The 16,360-nt window shown below is 41.1% G+C and overlaps 2 protein-coding genes across 3 annotated transcripts; one reads left to right on the top strand and one right to left on the bottom strand.

The window, feature by feature from the left end:
- The first annotated feature begins 890 nt into the window (after positions 1 to 890).
- On the top strand, positions 891 to 8,648 carry LOC138946610 (TELO2-interacting protein 2-like). Its single transcript, XM_070318058.1, has 2 exons — positions 891 to 1,889; positions 4,260 to 8,648. Exons 1-2 carry the CDS (start codon positions 1,027 to 1,029, stop codon positions 4,903 to 4,905), a joined length of 1,509 nt encoding a protein of 502 aa, XP_070174159.1. The 5' UTR covers positions 891 to 1,026; the 3' UTR covers positions 4,906 to 8,648.
- Positions 8,649 to 9,420: 772 nt separating this feature from the next.
- LOC138946618 (zinc transporter ZIP1-like) lies at positions 9,421 to 16,300 on the bottom strand. Of its 2 annotated transcripts, XR_011449375.1 has the most exons (3): positions 15,313 to 16,300; positions 13,897 to 15,030; positions 9,421 to 13,866 (listed from the first exon to the last, which is right to left on the bottom strand). XR_011449375.1 is itself a non-coding variant. In XM_070318065.1 (2 exons), exons 1-2 carry the CDS (start codon positions 15,664 to 15,666, stop codon positions 14,230 to 14,232), a joined length of 1,155 nt encoding a protein of 384 aa, XP_070174166.1. In that variant the 5' UTR covers positions 15,667 to 16,300; the 3' UTR covers positions 9,421 to 14,229. The 2 variants fall into 2 exon arrangements, 1 of the variants encoding a protein (XP_070174166.1); XM_070318065.1 differs by having other exon boundaries at positions 9,421 to 15,030.
- Positions 16,301 to 16,360: the final 60 nt, after the last annotated feature.

Here is a 16,360-nt window from a genome sequence, read left to right as displayed (position 1 = left end):
ATACACACACAAAAAAAATGTCATCACCAAAATATGTTAGTTCAAGTCCAACAGCACCAATGAAGCCACACAACCAAGTTGTGCTTTTCAGTCCAGATTCGTACATGACGAATCACAAAATAAAGGTAAAAATGATACTTCAGAGAAATGAAGTCTGTAGTAATTTCTCAGTGGGCAGAGATCGATGGAAGACGCAGATGACTCAGTGATCCTATTATTGTATAATTAAGATATAGGGCCGTCAAAAGAGCCTTCGACTGCACCCTAGCCTGCTGAAGTTCGTAGAAATGATGACATAGGGCCGTCAAAAGAGCCTTCGACTGCACCCTAGCCTGCTGAAGTTCGTAGAAATGATGACATAGGGCCGTCAAATGCCCGTCGGGCTTCAATTACCTTTGGTCGGGCGTCAATCCCCGATGAAGACCTCGAAGTTTCAAATGGAAGCATGTTAATGTGTAATTATCACGTGATAATGGGTAACCCCAGGTTTTGGCACTAGTAAGCCGTCATAGGGCTTACTAGTGCCAAAACCTCATAATTGTAATTGATAATTACCATTTTCACGTGTTAATTACTAATTTTCCCGGGAAAATTACTAACTTTCACCTGTTAATAACTAATTTTTAGTTTTGGCTCGATCACTTCCTGACGGATTGCTAGTGCCAAAACTAAAAATTAGTCATTTTCCCGTGAAAATGACTAATTATCCCGTGAAAATGAGTAACTAACGAGTAAAAACAGTAACTGACAGCGTTAATTAGTATAATTATCACGTGATAATGGGTAACCCCAGGTTTTGGCACCAGTAAGCCGTCATACTATGCGCTAAGCTTACCGGGCACACGTTCCCGTTGAAAAGTATCTTCGTTCATATTTTGTTTAAAGACACAAATACTTTAAAATATAGAGATTTTTCTTCTTATCGTTGCAGGAGTATTGTTACTGCTAAAACTACAATCGGACAGGTCGTCTTGAAATTATCCTGTGGTCTAGAGCACCTTTTTTACATTTCAAGTAAGGGGGATAATGCTCGGCCTCCCCCAGACAAATATGGCGGCGAACATGTTGGGATCGAATGCTGGGCAAGATAATACTCGTCCTAGCATGCAGTCTTCAGGCAGTCTCCTCGATTTAATGGACAGCATAAGGAGCACAAAATGCAACAGTCAAAAGATCAGTTTAGTGCGTAAAGCCATAACTACAACACGAGGTCTGGATCGAGAATTACTTCGGGCAAGCATGCAGACGACTATTCTTGCTCCTCTGTTCAACGAAGTTGTACAACTTGCTATTCCCGCAGAATTCAAAGATCGGGACCATTTTCTGTTTGAGAAAGAAGATTTCGTTTTACTGACGGACCAGACAGAATTAGTTCTCAATTTTCTACATGTGATGTTTGAACAGTGTTGTCGTTGCAGTGGGACACTGGACACAAAACCAGTTGATGAGAGCCTTCCCCTCCTTGTGGTGGTAATCTCCGCAAATATCAGAAACTGCCTCTGGTCAAGAGACTCAGTGCAGAAACTGACACTACTAGTATTAAACCAGCTGAGGATCCTCTACAAAGTGGATTCGCTGTCTGAGATGCTGTTGCTGGATTTAAAGAGCAAGGCAAGGGAAGCAACTACTGCAACCCTCTTGGGCAGGTATCTGACTGTGGTGAAAGCTAGATTGTCCTTGCATAACTGGCAGGCTAACCCGACTTTTGTGGAATCATTCTACTGGATGCTGACACAGATGATGAAGTTTCCGCACCTGAGTGAGCACCTGGACGCAGTGCTCCCCCCTGCCTTGCTGCTGGTCGACAGCCACGTGACGGAACACAAAGTGATGGGCATCCAGTGTCTACAGCACATAGCTGCCAATGTCACCAATGAAGAATTGAGATGGTGAGAAATTGAGTTCTTAATAAGCACTGCATAGCTCTGTGTGTTGAAAGAAATGTGCACCCACAACATGAACGCATGCTGTGAAGTGTGAACTGTGCATGTGATGCGCGCACATGCACTACACACATACACACACACACCCACACACAATGTACACACACATTGATACACTGCCTACAGAGGAACACCCTTTCAAGATCCCCTGCTATTTAACCTTCACTGGATCATGCTTTGGACTACACAGTCTGAGTCAGTCAGGATGATGTGCCTGATGTACGATCCATACTTTCCAAAGAAGGATTTAACGTAAAACGTATTGGTCGTAAATGACCCACTCCATCCGAATAAGGATAAACAGTGTAAAATTCCTTACGTAATTCTATATATGGGTCGTCCACGACCCACATCATCCGGACTGTGTAGTTCAAATTACATCATCGTTTATTTGTTTGTTTACAAAAATAATCTTTCAAAAGTTGGGCAATGGGAAGGTCGTATGGTGATTGGAGATTACATGAAGTCTAAATCAAAACTTCCAGATAGTTTCAGAGATAAAGACGATTTTGTGAGGCTCTGGGTCGTTCACAACCCACGAAGCACGGTGAAGGTTAAGACTTCCCCTCCGCCCCTCTTGTTAGACCTTGCTTTCTCTTATTTCTTGTTCATAATATAGATCTGTAAATTAACCTCCATTTTGAAGGGGGGTTCCACCAACTCACACACACACACACACACACACAAAGGAAGCCAGAAAGTTTTGGCATGATGGTACTTTGTTGTGACTGGGTGGCCGAGTGGTAACGCACTTGCGCTCGGAAGCGAGAGGTTGCGAGTTTGACCCTGAGTCAGGGCGTTAGCAATTTTCTCCCCCCTTTCCTAACCTAGGTGGTGGGTTCAAGTGCTAGTCTTTCGGATGAGACGAAAAACCGAGGTCCCTTCGTGTACACTACATTGGGGTGTGCACATTAAAGATCCCACGATTGACAAAAGGGTCTTTCCTGGCAAAATTGTATAGACATAGATGAAAATGTCCACCAAAATACCCGTGTGACTTGGAATAATAGGCCGTGAAAAGTAGGATATGCGCCGAAATGGCTGCGATCTGCTGGCCGATGTGAATGCGTGATGTATTGTGTAAAAAAAAAATTCCATCTCACACGGCATAAATAAATCCCTGCGCCTTGAATATGTGCGCGATATAAATTGCATAAAAAACAAATTAAAAAGAAATAAAAAATAAAAATCCCTGCGCTTAGAACTGTACCCACGGAATATAAGATATAAGCCTCATATTGATTGATTGATTGACTAATTAATCACACTACGTACGATGTGTCTGGAAACACACTTCCGCGCAGTGGGGTTTTGCGGACAGCGCAGCAAAGATAAAGAGGAAAAAATTTCTCGTCTCGCGCGGCAGCAAGCACTATGTCTGTAGACTGTAAGTCAAGTGTAATGCTATTTTTTCCAGCTTTGATTTTAAATCTCACAAACTGTACAGAATGGTTTACTTTCAAGATAGGTTTTTTTTTTAATTAATTCTACCTTTATGGTACAGGTACTGAGGTAGGGAAGATGAAAGATGTTGATCTAATCATCTGTGCTGGGTTTGGCAAGTTTCAACTCTCAAGCAGATAAATATGCCCAGGTGACCATCTCTTAATTAGGCACAAAAAAAAGAAATAGTCGGTTTACAGTATCCCGACCGACCCTATTTTTTTCACGCGACCCTAAACTTTTTTTTGGCATTTGGGAAAGAAAAAAAAAGTCTTTGTTTTTTGGCAAATTAACTTGAAAATATGGTGTTTTGGAAGAAAAAAACACCCCGACCTATCGACCCTATTTTGTTTTGCCTATGTTACCGTAAACAGACTATATATTTATTTTTTTTGCCTTACGACCACCTGCTCAGTACAGTACAACCATCGCAAAGGACCCCCGACAACTCACTCACGGACAAGGTTATTTCTTATAATCCACCTTTTCATGAAGACTGTCCTTAACTGGGCAAAGTATACTTTGCGAAGCTGGCAGCACATAGCTTTAGCACTGAACTTCCGTAAAAAGACTTCGCGAAGTCGACTTTGGCTTCAATTAAGGACCACCTTGAGGACAACCTGTCTACAGGGACCACCTGTCTACAGGGACCACCTGTCTACAGGGACCACAGGGACCACTTGTCTACAGGGACCACCTGTGTACAGGGACCACCTGTGTACAGGGACCACCTGTCTACAGGGACCACCTGTGTACAGGGACCACCTGTCTACAGGGACCACCTGTCTACAGGGACCACTTTTGGTTGTCATTATAGACAGGTATGGCCGTACAAGAATCGCTGAACTGATTGTACTTTCGTTTTGTTGGCAGGTACGGCAGAGCAGACGTGGTGTACACGGCCCTGCAGCAGCAGATCTACTCCAGGGAACCCGACATCATCAAGGCCCTTCACCCCGCCCTGCTCATCGTTCTTCCCATCGTCGACAAGGATCCCGCCAAGCCAGCCTCTCCCACCACTCCAAAGCAGGTAGACGCCATACTCACCATCATCATCACCAGTGCTGTCACTGAAAACGGCATCGTTCTTCGGCGAATGTACACGGCATGTATCGCCGACTTTGTGCTAGGGCTCGGTGTGTGCAGTGTGAGGCACCTTCAGCGTCTGGTCGCCTTGATTTCCGACTACCTGGAAGTGTTTGACGGGCCAGAGGAACATGCACGGTTCAACACGCTCAGCATACTCAAATCTTTGCTGCGCAACGCCTGGCTGCGTATTCCCTACCATTCTCACGCTATTCTCAAGAGCCTTCTCAAGCTGTTGCAGGATGTTTCGTGTGATAGATCTTCTACGCCAGAGAGTGTGAAAGACAGACTGAAAGAAGAAGCAGTCGTGTGTCTGAATCTGCTCGGAGAAATTTGTCCTGATGTGCAGCAGTGTTTGCAAGCTCTTTGTGAAACAGACAAACTGTCTGACTTGGCTAGAATTGTGCAGTCATTGTTGAAAAGGAATGTATAGAGGAGGAGACTGTTAATCAACTTAATGTTATGCGACTTTCTAACTCTCAGAAATCAAGTCAGCCCTGAAAGTGGCAAGTTATTTACTCGCCATGGCGAGTAGAAACAATGAACTGGCAAGTCAAACAAATCTACTCGCCAAAATGTGATTAAGGGCACAACAGCCCTGAAACTGAAAGTTCAACAAATGGTGTACTCCGCCTTTGGCTAGTGATTCTGAAAATGTACTAGCCAGAGAGCAAACTTTACTAGCCAAACCAACATTTTGTATCAGTAACTTTACTCGCATTTGGCGAGTAGATGAACATTTCTACTCGCCAGTTACATGTTTGTACTCGCCGTGGTGAGTAAAATACTCGCCACTTTCAGGCCTACACAACCTGCCAGGACTCGGCCATCTTGACAGTGGACGACGTTAGCAGGAAGAACAACTGAACTTTTCACATACATGTGCCATTCTGAATGGAGGCAATCTTGGGCCGCACAATATTTGTTGGAGTAGACCACCATTGTTTTCGCATTAGTGATATTTTAGGGCAATGTTCGTGGCTTTTTCAGCAATCGTGAACATTCTTTCTCGCACCACCTTATTAGTAAGCCAATATATTATGACTCACCTGAGCAAAAGCACTACTGTAGAAACATAAATCTCGGCTAAGAGTAAGACTTCTCCCAGAACAGCTCTTTTGTCTTGATTGGAGTTAAAAATCACAGTCATACCCGTACCCCAAACATGTTTTTATTTTCGTCATCTTTGATTTTTCAAACAATACTTTGCCCTAACCCTAACCCTAACCCTAACCCTACAAGGGTAGTCATGGTCCCACTTTCAAAAACGTGTCTGAGCTGTGCATGACCCTACCTTTTTTTAAATTCGCCAAAAATCCCATAATTGTTTGGATCCCTCCCATAAAAACATTTTGTGTCTTCTAAGTTTTAAAAGATCATAGTACATATCTGCATTTGTACCATGAACATTTTTTTGAAAATAAAAATTGGTTGGTCCATGGATGCTAACACAGCAGCAGCTATGGGGAGAAGTCTACCACTATCAAAGATTTTTAAGATCCCCCCAATCCCTTTTTTCCCCTTGGCTTATTTTTATGAATTTACCAAGGTCCTAAATTATGGGAGGGGGGGGTCCACTGCAAATAATTGCTGAAAGAGAAATGGTTGTGCTTTTCCTGCCTCTAGATGTATGTGAAATTAATGGCCAAATCTACAGTACTTGGTCAGGAATCTGTCAAGGTGTCCAAATGCAAAAATCCTGTTCTGGATACTTTTATTACTTTGTATTTTATTCTGTTTTTAAATGACTACAATATAAACAATACAGTTATGAAGTATTCCTCATGCAGATTCTATCCATACTAAATTTATGTCTGTCAGTCGCCTGGATGCTGAGAAAATTGACTTTGTTCAAGAAAAAAAGCACCTTTTTTGGCACACAAGGCGTTACGCGAAACGCATTGTACATTGGGCATTGAATAACCAAGTTACTGATAAGGGTATAATCTCAATCTAATTTTTAATAGGTCCAGAAATGGATGAAGAAACATATGTTAGATTATTGAAAGTTTGGTCTGAACATAGGTTTTGGATTTTGAGCGTTCTTTTTTAGCTGGTCTGTATGTTACATTTGGTGTAAATAATCATGAAAAAAGGGAAACTATCTTAAAAAAATGATTCTGGTCAAATTTACTTAAAAATCATTGCAGAGGAAGGTCATTTGGTAGGATGATTGTAATTTTTGTTAAATTGAGTGAAAAAGTTGTGTTTGATGTAATTTAATTGTACTTCAAAGTTAAAAATATGCGATTGGTGTAAATGAAATTGTATAGATCTACGTGCCCAAACAAGTTTTGTCACAGTCTTTAAATAATGCCATAATACACAAAAGTGTGTTTTCTTATACCTCAGACACCTGGTAGTTAAACTATGGTCACAGGATTCCTAGTGCTTGCACCTGTTGGCTTGTAGAGAGACTTAAGTGAGGCCTTCTGACAAGGGTGTAAATGTAACGTACATACTGAGAATACTTGAAAATGACAATGAATTTGTTTTAGAGACAGAAGATAACTTATCAGTGCTTAAGAACAACCAGCAAGACCAACCCTTTGTTTCAACATGAAAACAAGCACACTGAATGACAAAATTTACCTCAGAAGGACCACTGTTGGGACATTTTGGTGTAAATGTTTGTTTGTTCGTTCATGGGCTGAAACTCCCACGGCTTTTACGTGTATGACCGTTTTTACCCCGCCATTTAGGCAGCCATACGCCGCTTTCGGAGGAAGCATGCTGGGTATTTTCGTGTTTCTATAACCCACCGAACTCTGACATGGATTACAGGATCTTTTGCGTGCGCACTTGGTCTTGTGCTTGCGTGTACACACGGGGGTGTTCAGACACCGAGGAGAGTCTGCACACAAAGTTGACTCTGACTCTGAGAAATAAATCTCTCGCCGAACGTGGGGACGAACTCACGCTGACAGCGGCCAACTGGATACAAATCCAGCGCGCTACCGACTGAGCTACATCCCCGCCCTGGTGTAAATGTAACATACATCACCTTGGTTTTTTTTTACTGAGACCATATGCAGCACATGATAATGCTAAAAACAACATATAACAGTCTGTTCAGGGATTATGAGCTAAATAAAAGAGAAATTACCCTTCAAATGGACCTGCAGATCTTCGGAGCCTTCTGTATGTTACTTTACACCCTCCTTTTGTGTAAAGATGTACACACAACCAAAAAGCCACAACCATAAATGTAACCCTTTATTTTGACTTGAGACAGGTAGCTTAGAACAAACAAGTTAGAAATACTGTTTAACTGAGGTGAACATAGCCAATCAAATGTAAATTCAGTACCTTGTACTTGCTGTTTGGTGTAAAGTAACGTACAGATCATGGGTAAAATGAACATTTGGTACCGTAGTGGAGTACCAACCTGACTATTCTATCGTAAAAAGGATTTGTTATGATTTCTTGTTTCTAACTCACAAAACTGCAGACAAAAATAGTGTAAAAATATTTAATGAGGGTGATTTGAAAATAATTTCTACACCGCTGACCGTGCTTTTTTCAAATTACGTAATAACCTGATGATTGAGGTTAAGGTTTGCAAAACAAATGACATGAACATTTACTGGAACCTTTTCTGCACTTCCATAGAGAATTTCATTGTTTTAAAAACAGTGTAAATAGGTAAATGTTGAATTGTATCTTTTGATTCTGAGCTTTGGTGTAAAATAACTGACGAATAAATGATTTTGCTTATAAGTTATATTGAGACAGGATCAACTTTTTTCAAGTGTTGCTTTTGTACAGATCAACTCTACATTCAGCCATCAAGCCATTGGATAGTGAAACAGTTGCCCAAAGCTGAACCTAAGAAAATGACAGCACCTTAAAATTATGTTATGGTGTACACGTAACATACAATCATTTGTGCTTTATCTGCAAATATTTGATAAACCGGGCACTTTACTGTTAAATAAAATGCTGCAACTGAAGGACAGGAGTACCAATATGTTTATTCATGTAAATTTAAGGTTTAAAAAAAGTCTAAAAATTTTAACATTTTTTAGACTCCTTGACAGATTCTTGGCCACTGTACGTAGTTACTAGACAATAGAGAATATTTTCTGTCAATGATCTGTGTCCTTGTTCCAATCTCTGTTATTGTTACTGTTAGTTACAATTAAAATACTTTTGCTCAAAAAAACTTTAACATTTGATGGGATTAATACCCTTTGTTTGCATTTGTGCCAGCTTAAATATGGTTGTGTGAGTATTTGTGTGTGTGACTGTGAGTGTGTTTGTGACTGCATGTTTGCATGAATTTTGATTATGTGTATGTGTCTGTCAGTGTATATATCTCTTTTAAAAACAATGTTAAGGTGGATTATGAATGATCCATCTCTCCTGAAAGGCAGTAGAAACATCAGCTGCCTCATTTTCCTGTTTGAATGGAATAGATTATTGCATGACAGGGTGTACGTACATAACCCTAAAGTGCAACACGCACACACATCCGCACACACATCTTTCTTTCTTTCTTTATTTGGTGTTTAACGTCGTTTTCAACCACGAAGATACGGGGAAAGGGGGGAGATGGGATAGAGCCACTTGTCAATTGTTTCTTGTTCACAAAAGCACTAATCAAAAATTTGCTCCAGGGGCTTGCAACGTAGTACAATGTATTACCTTACTGGGAGAATGCAAGTTTCCAGTACAAAGGACTTAACATTTCTTACATACTGCTTGACTAAAATCTTTACAAAAATTGACTATATTCTATACAAGAAACACTTAACAAGGGTAAAAAGAGAAACAGAATCCGTTAGTCGCCTCTTACGACATGCTGGGGAGCATCGGGTAAATTCTTCCCCCTAACCTGCGGGGGGTCCGCACACACATCAGATTCTTATTTACACATAAGAGGTAAAAGTACACTCCTTGATTGCATTCTACATTTAAATGTATTCAATTAAACATTTTTAAACACAAACACAAACACAATTTTTGCAATCGACCAGTTTGATAGAAAACATTGCCATACAAGCAATTCCATCAAGTAATTCTATACATGTGTTAAAATAACAACATAATTCATTACCTTGGCCTCCAATTGAAATTTATCAAATTCAAGGTCTATTCTTCCTTTAAATTATAAAACATATATGCAATATTTTCACTGCTTTACTTTGAACAAAGCAACTGGCACAGCTTGTCACAGACTGTTTCTGAGCGCAAAGTCTTGGAAAACAATTATAAATGTACAAAATGCTCAAGAAGTATTGATGCAAGGCCTTTCTCATTCTTGTCTTTAAAAAAAAATCCATTCATATGTCATAAGCTTGACATTACTGACTCTTAATCCAAAAAGAATACAAGGACAAACTCGCTAATTATCCCTTTGAGACAACCTGCCACCTGAGACTAGAAGATCCCCCTTCCCCCCTCCCCCCCACAATGCTACATGACCTCATTATATTTACTGTAATGCATGTAATGTATTTTAGAAATCCATGTTATAAAGTACCCAACAGTGTAATTGTTTTTGTTTCGAAATTCAGGTTTTGGTCACAAAAGACGTGACAAGTTAAGTTTGAGATAATCTTGGCCTCCAGTAATTTCGGCACTAAATCATTTTTCATTTTCATTACTTTATTGTCCCATCTGTCACAGACTCGCTAATTATCCCTTTGAGACAAGAAGAGAAGACCAAATCTGAATATCACAAGAAGAATAGACCAAATCTGTCTGCTAGTGAAACTGTTTGCGTACATGTAAACATTTCCTAGACGAGTTTCCCCTTGTGAGACTGCAAAATATTTCAAGGGTTAAAAAAAACACCACAAGACAGTAAAACACATCCAGCCCTGAAAGTCCAACAAATGGTGTACTCAGCTTTGGCTTAGTCAGATACTGAAAATGTACTAGCCAGAGAGCAAACTTTACTAGCCAAACTAACCATTTGTTTCGGCAACTTTACTCGCATTTGGCGGGTAGATGAACATTTCTACTTGCAAGTTTCATGTTTCTGCTTGCCATGGCGAGTAAAATACTCGCCACTTTCAGGCCTGACATCAGAGCACCGGTGTGAATTTAGAGATGCATATATATCATGCAAAGATTCATCCCCCCACCATTGACTGATGTTTCATTTCTTTTTTCTCTCTTTTTTAAATTTTTTTTTTACAGCAACACAAAGACCCATAAAGTGTCACACATACACACTTACACAGAAAGACAGTCTGAGGGTGAGTGCATTAGGTACACATTGTAAATGTCATAAAAGCATTGTTTCAAAGAAAGAAAAAAATTCTTTTCCGATCAACATCACATGGACACAAAAACACATGCCTAAACAACAAACATGTTTTCCTGAAATTCTAGCAAACATAAGCTTTCAAAAGGGATTGAAAACCCCCCCACATGGTTAAACATTGCATGGGTGCGCACAAGGCAATTCAAGGCCATCCCGCAGTGGGGCACTGCGGTTATGAAATTAAAGGCCCCTCCTGTTTTGGGAACCGCAGGAGCTTTCTAGTTTGCTGTTAGGTAGATTTTTGGTTCCTCTTTCCTGTCATGCTCTCTTTTTCTTCATGAATTCTTTTCTTTTTTCTGCCTTCTTGCTCATTCACCTGTATTTTTTCCAAAAATCTCTTCTCTTGCCGCTTGTCTCGCGATTCATGTATAGTTTAATCTGTTAGTGTTCTGATGTAAGTCCAGCAGTAGATAGGTTAAGCCTATTTTAACATACTGGAAACTGGTAATCTTCCAGTAGGTATTAATTTAGTTTTACTAAAGCCTGCTGGGACACAAGTAATGGGTTAGTGCATTTGTAAACAGGAATCGCTTCACAAGTGGCCCCCTTCATCCCCCCCTTCCTCGTCCTGATATGGCTCTGCGTAGTCGGCTGGACGTTAAGCAACAAATAAACAAACAAACAAACAAATTCAAGGCCATAATGCCCCACACGACACACACAATTATCACATGTAATGCACGGATACTGTATCACTCGGTGACCAGCTTTTCATCATCACTTTGACATCATTGTTACTTTGTGTACAAATGCCTCACTACTCAGAGTAATTATAAGCACAGGGCAGTTTCAGTAAGCCACGGTGACACCAGCAGGGTCAAAGTGCACTGACTTACAGTGGAACCTCCTTCAAAAGACTTCCAAAATGATGACAAAAATCAGCATAAGGTGCATTGAACATTTGCAGTAAATGTGCACAAAGAAATGGTAACAAAAAAGTTATTGTTGACTTAAGTTATAATTTGAAGAGCCGAGTCCTAAGAACTATTCTTACCAATTCTGCAACTTTTTAATAAACTCTATTCTTACCAATTCTGCAGCTTTTTAAGAAACTCTATTCTTACCAATTCATGCAACTTTTTTAAGAAACTCTATTCTTACCAATTCTGCAACTTTTTAAGAAACTCTATTCTTACCAATTCTGCAGCTTTTTAAGACTGTTCAAATGAAGGCACAATGTCACTGACTTTGGTTTACACCCCCAAACGGCCCAGCCATTGTGAAGAAACAACATTCGGATTCCTGTGTTCACTTGTTTTAAATCCATAATATCAGGAAAATAACATTACCCTTAGTAAGTGCTAAAGTAGATCATCACAGGTGATGCAAACTGAAGATTACTGAGACACATAGAGAATACTACATGGCTTGCTGTATCGTACCAGATTTACACGAGTTGTTTTTTTAAATATTGAACTGCGAGCGAAAGCGAAAGTGTATTTTACTGAAAATTTCCTGCATTCGAGGCAGCTAAATTGAAGACGCTTGTTTTGGAACCTCGATCTCTTCTAAAGCCTCGTGCAAACTATTACGTCAAAGCAAAGAAACGTCACTCTGAAAGTGTGGCGTGACGTGTTAGTTATACAAATTCATCGAGGGTAATTAGCGAGCGCAATTTTTGTTTCTATAATGACGTTTGTCTCAGTGACTTTGGCATCATAAGCAGTGGAAAAACAGGTCCCTGCCAGACTTGCTTGACATGACCTCATTTACATGATATACACACGTGTGATTTGAACGATTATTATCTCACGGGTGTCTCTCTCACGTATGTAGGATAAAATGAATTATTTAACCTTCACCTTGCTTCCTGGGTCATGGATGACCCAGAGCCCAACAAAAGTGTCTGTATAGATCTCTTTAATAGAGAGTTTTTGACCGAGACAATGTCATCCTCAAACACCATACAACTTTCCCATCGACCCTTCTTTTTTTTAAAGAATTATCTTTGTAAACAAACAAACAAACGATGACGTAATTTGAACTACACCGTCCGGATGTTGTCTGCCCTGGGCGACCCACATGGAATTAAAGATGGAATTTGATTGTGTTTGTCCCTATTTGGTTGACATGGGTCGTGCACAACACAAACTCTGCAAAGAGGCTGTAAAAAGTGTATCCCTATTCCGATGGCGTGGGTCGTGTACGACCCCAGGGATGTTTCCACAAATTCATACCTATGATAGGCCAATGTCCTGAGCTCTTCGGCATCAATAGGACATTTGACTGCTTTCAGACATTTCAATGGGACATTATAATTTTGTGCAAAACATAGAATCATGTGCATACACACATATCAGCATATATGCACCAACATTGTGTGCGCATATTGTTTTTATTACTTTTGTTTCAAACACACTAAAAAGAAACAAACAAACCAACCCAAAACTTCAGTACTCTTACTTTGATTGGCACACAAACTGCATGATTTTCTGACAGAGCTTTTTCTTGACAGATTCGACAAAACAGTTTGCCTATATTGCTGTCAAATTCTAACCAACTAGTACTAAACAGGGTCAGTCATGAATAGTTAACCTTATTAAAATTGTTTGTGTAAATTACCTGCTATACTGACATCATCATCAAGTGACGAAACTTTACTTTCCGTGATTGTGGAGGTTTCAGCGGCGACACTGTCGTTCCATGGCACTGCCATTTTCCAGAATGATGCTAGCCGTGTTTTCCCATGTTCTTGGCCCTAATGTAACACACGATGCCGTTGAAACACCAAATGTGTTCAGCCTTTGCTGTTCTTTGGCAGGCTTTAGTTTTTTCGGTGGCATAATTCAGTGCCGTGCGCTTCATCTCTAACCGAAAGCAAATTAAAGCAGACGCGAGCCTTGGTCAGTTGGAGTTGTCTCCCGTACTTCTAACTTTAGTGAGCTGTAGACGGGTGTACACAACCGGCTCATACCCCAAACTAGATCTGCACTGCACAACTTCAGGGCACCTGTACACGAGAGTGCTCAGTCGCTTTTTGAAGATTTCTACCATGAAAGGAAAATTATCAAATAACGCGCTGTACGAAGGAATGGAGTTCTTATCGAACAATGACCGCGCTCAGTTGAAAACGATAGGACATCTGACCGCCATGCGGCAATGTGAATCGGACATTTGAGCCTTTTAATCGGTCTATGCGGACAGTTGAGCCTTTTAATCGGTCTATGTCCGATGCCTAACGACATCCCTGCCGGACCCTTACTTTTTACGTTGAATCCTTCTTTAGAACGTACACGACCCACATCATCCGGACTGTGTAGTCCAAAGTGCGACCAGGTGAAGGTTAAAGGTACATTCTTTTTCCTGTAAATGCAAGCTATCAATATCACAACCACAGATCTATTCAGGTTTTTACCCGGGTCAAGTGCAGCCTTCAACTTATGTATGCACAAAGCCAACAGTACATAAACGTTGATTGAACTTAAACGTTGATTGAACTTGGACATGTCCTTTTCCTTTTTAATGCAGCATTGCTGAGGAAAATCAATTCCCAACTTCAATTTTACAAAAAGGAGCCTTAACATCATCACTTAAAAACAAAATGGCGGTAACAGTGCTATAACCTAGAAGCAGCATCAGCAGTTTCAACATTCGATCATGAGACGAGTTGAACTCAGCCGGCAGAACCTCGAAGAAGGAAATGTAGAGGAATGTTCCAGAAGCAACACCCTGAAGAATGCCATCAACAAGGTAGGATGTTTCCGTCTCCCACAAGTCTGTCATAACCATTCCCACGGCAACACCCACCGGTGCTGTCAGGGAGAAAAACAGGATAGATTTGACACACACTGCAGTGGACAGGCGACTCTGAACCAGGTTCATTCCTATACTGAAACTCAGGATACTCTTGTGGAGCACAAGAGCAGCGAAGATTCCAAGCACCTGTCCAGGGTTAACCTGCAGCCCTACCGCCAGACCTTCAAATACGGAATGCAGAGACAGAGCCATCAGCAGCATGATGGCACGCAGAGGGGAATGGTTCTGAAAATTCATTTCGTCACCGTGGTGATGTCCGTGATTATGGTGATGATGTGGGTCACTGTAACTCCTGTTTCTGCTGCCAGGCAAGTTGGAGATTTCTTGCTCATGATCACTCTCGTCAGGTAAGTCTGGCCGATCGGTGATGCCTGCGATGGAATGATCGCTGTGCACCTGGTCGCTGCGGATACTCTGCTCCAGACTGGCGCTGCTCCCCGCAGAGTTGACTTTCTGCTGTCCTAGTAACGGCCTTCTCACGTCGTCATGGTCACTGTGTGCATGCTGCTCCTTCACCATCAACACAATCTGTTCCACAGAAGACATAAGATTTTTGTTCAACCATGTGCAGCACATTAGGAATATTGCTTGGCTTGATTATATTCAAAATGCAACAAAATGCAAAGTGCTCACCAAATTTCTTACACAAACACATGATACACACTCTCTTTCTCTCTCTCACACACACAGAAACACACACTGTGACACTGACACACACACACACACATAAAAACAAACACACACACATATACACCGTGACACACACATACTCCACATTATAACACACAATTTACATTGAGTCCACTTCACCTGTTCCACGATGAGGATGAAGAACAGCCCCAGAGACATGATGAACTCGGCGAGGGGGAACCCTGTGGTGATGTTCAGTTCAAACAGAACTGTGATCAGCTTCTTCCTCACACTGGGCAGAAGATCCAAGAAACAGGTCGCCAAGAACACGCCTCCAGCGAAACAGCTTAGAAAACTGAGGACACGCTTGTACGTTGAGATCTTGTGGCGCCCAGCTGTGCTGCCATCATGCAGAGTTACGGCAGCGCTGTGCTGAATGACATTCATCAGCTTGACTGGAATCAGTCCTAATCCAAACGTCATCACAAACAGCACCCCTAGTACCACCCCCTTGGCTGCCATGACTGACAACATGGTGACCTTGTTAGCTTTGTACTAAATCAACACAAATCTGTGAAGAGTTGTAGTAAGGAGTGCCAATATAACTTATAAGCAGCGAACACTCAAACACACATATCTAGCTGTTAAGAAATCGCCACATACTGTCACTCTAGTCGCGGAAGCGCGTGCAGAGAAAAAAATCACGATTATCATTACCAGCTGATACAGTCACTGTCAAACACATATTTAGTTAACGCGACACTCAACATTGTATGACTGAGGTTTCATTCCATCAGCCATCAATGTTTCAATTATCACCGTATATCCATCAACTGTGTGATTGTATTTCCTGTGATTCACATCTGTCATCTGTCACATCACTGAAATACTTCACGCGTACAGCGCAACTTTTCCTTCACCACCTGTTGCCCCATTTCTTCTGTCGATGGGTGTTGGCCTACATTCCGATTTTCAGATAAATCTGTGAAGTTCACAACCAAACAATCAACATATCATGCTCATAACACTCATCACATGGAGTTTTCCCCAAGGTGGAAGGTAGTTTTGACTCCGCTGCTTTTTATCGACACAATGTTAGCACTGTTCATCAGAGCAGAACCCATGGTAGGCAGCTGTCTAAAACGAGCTTAGTCCGCGTGATGATGAGAACAACAATACCACCAGGGGAGCTAACTCTGGTGCACTCTTTCAGCTGAGCTGTCGAGTG

Source organism: Littorina saxatilis, linkage group LG1, assembly GCF_037325665.1.
Source record: "Littorina saxatilis isolate snail1 linkage group LG1, US_GU_Lsax_2.0, whole genome shotgun sequence".
NCBI classification, from domain to species: Eukaryota; Metazoa; Mollusca; class Gastropoda; order Littorinimorpha; family Littorinidae; genus Littorina; species Littorina saxatilis.
Note: the sequence above shows the minus strand (reverse complement) of the source record. Positions and strands in the feature narration are given on the sequence as shown.

Bases quoted from the DNA above. Each gene is read 5' to 3' on its own strand.
- LOC138946610 (XM_070318058.1), top strand. From the start codon at position 1,027: ATGCTCGGCCTCCCCCAGACAAATATGGCGGCGAACATGTTGGGATCG. The intron at 1,890-4,259 runs GTGAGAAATTGA...TTTTGTTGGCAG, and splicing joins ACCAATGAAGAATTGAGATG to GTACGGCAGAGCAGACGTGG.
- LOC138946618 (XM_070318065.1), bottom strand. From the start codon at position 15,666: ATGTTGTCAGTCATGGCAGCCAAGGGGGTGGTACTAGGGGTGCTGTTT. The intron at 15,031-15,312 runs GTGAAGTGGACT...TCTGTGGAACAG, and splicing joins TCATCCTCATCGTGGAACAG to ATTGTGTTGATGGTGAAGGA.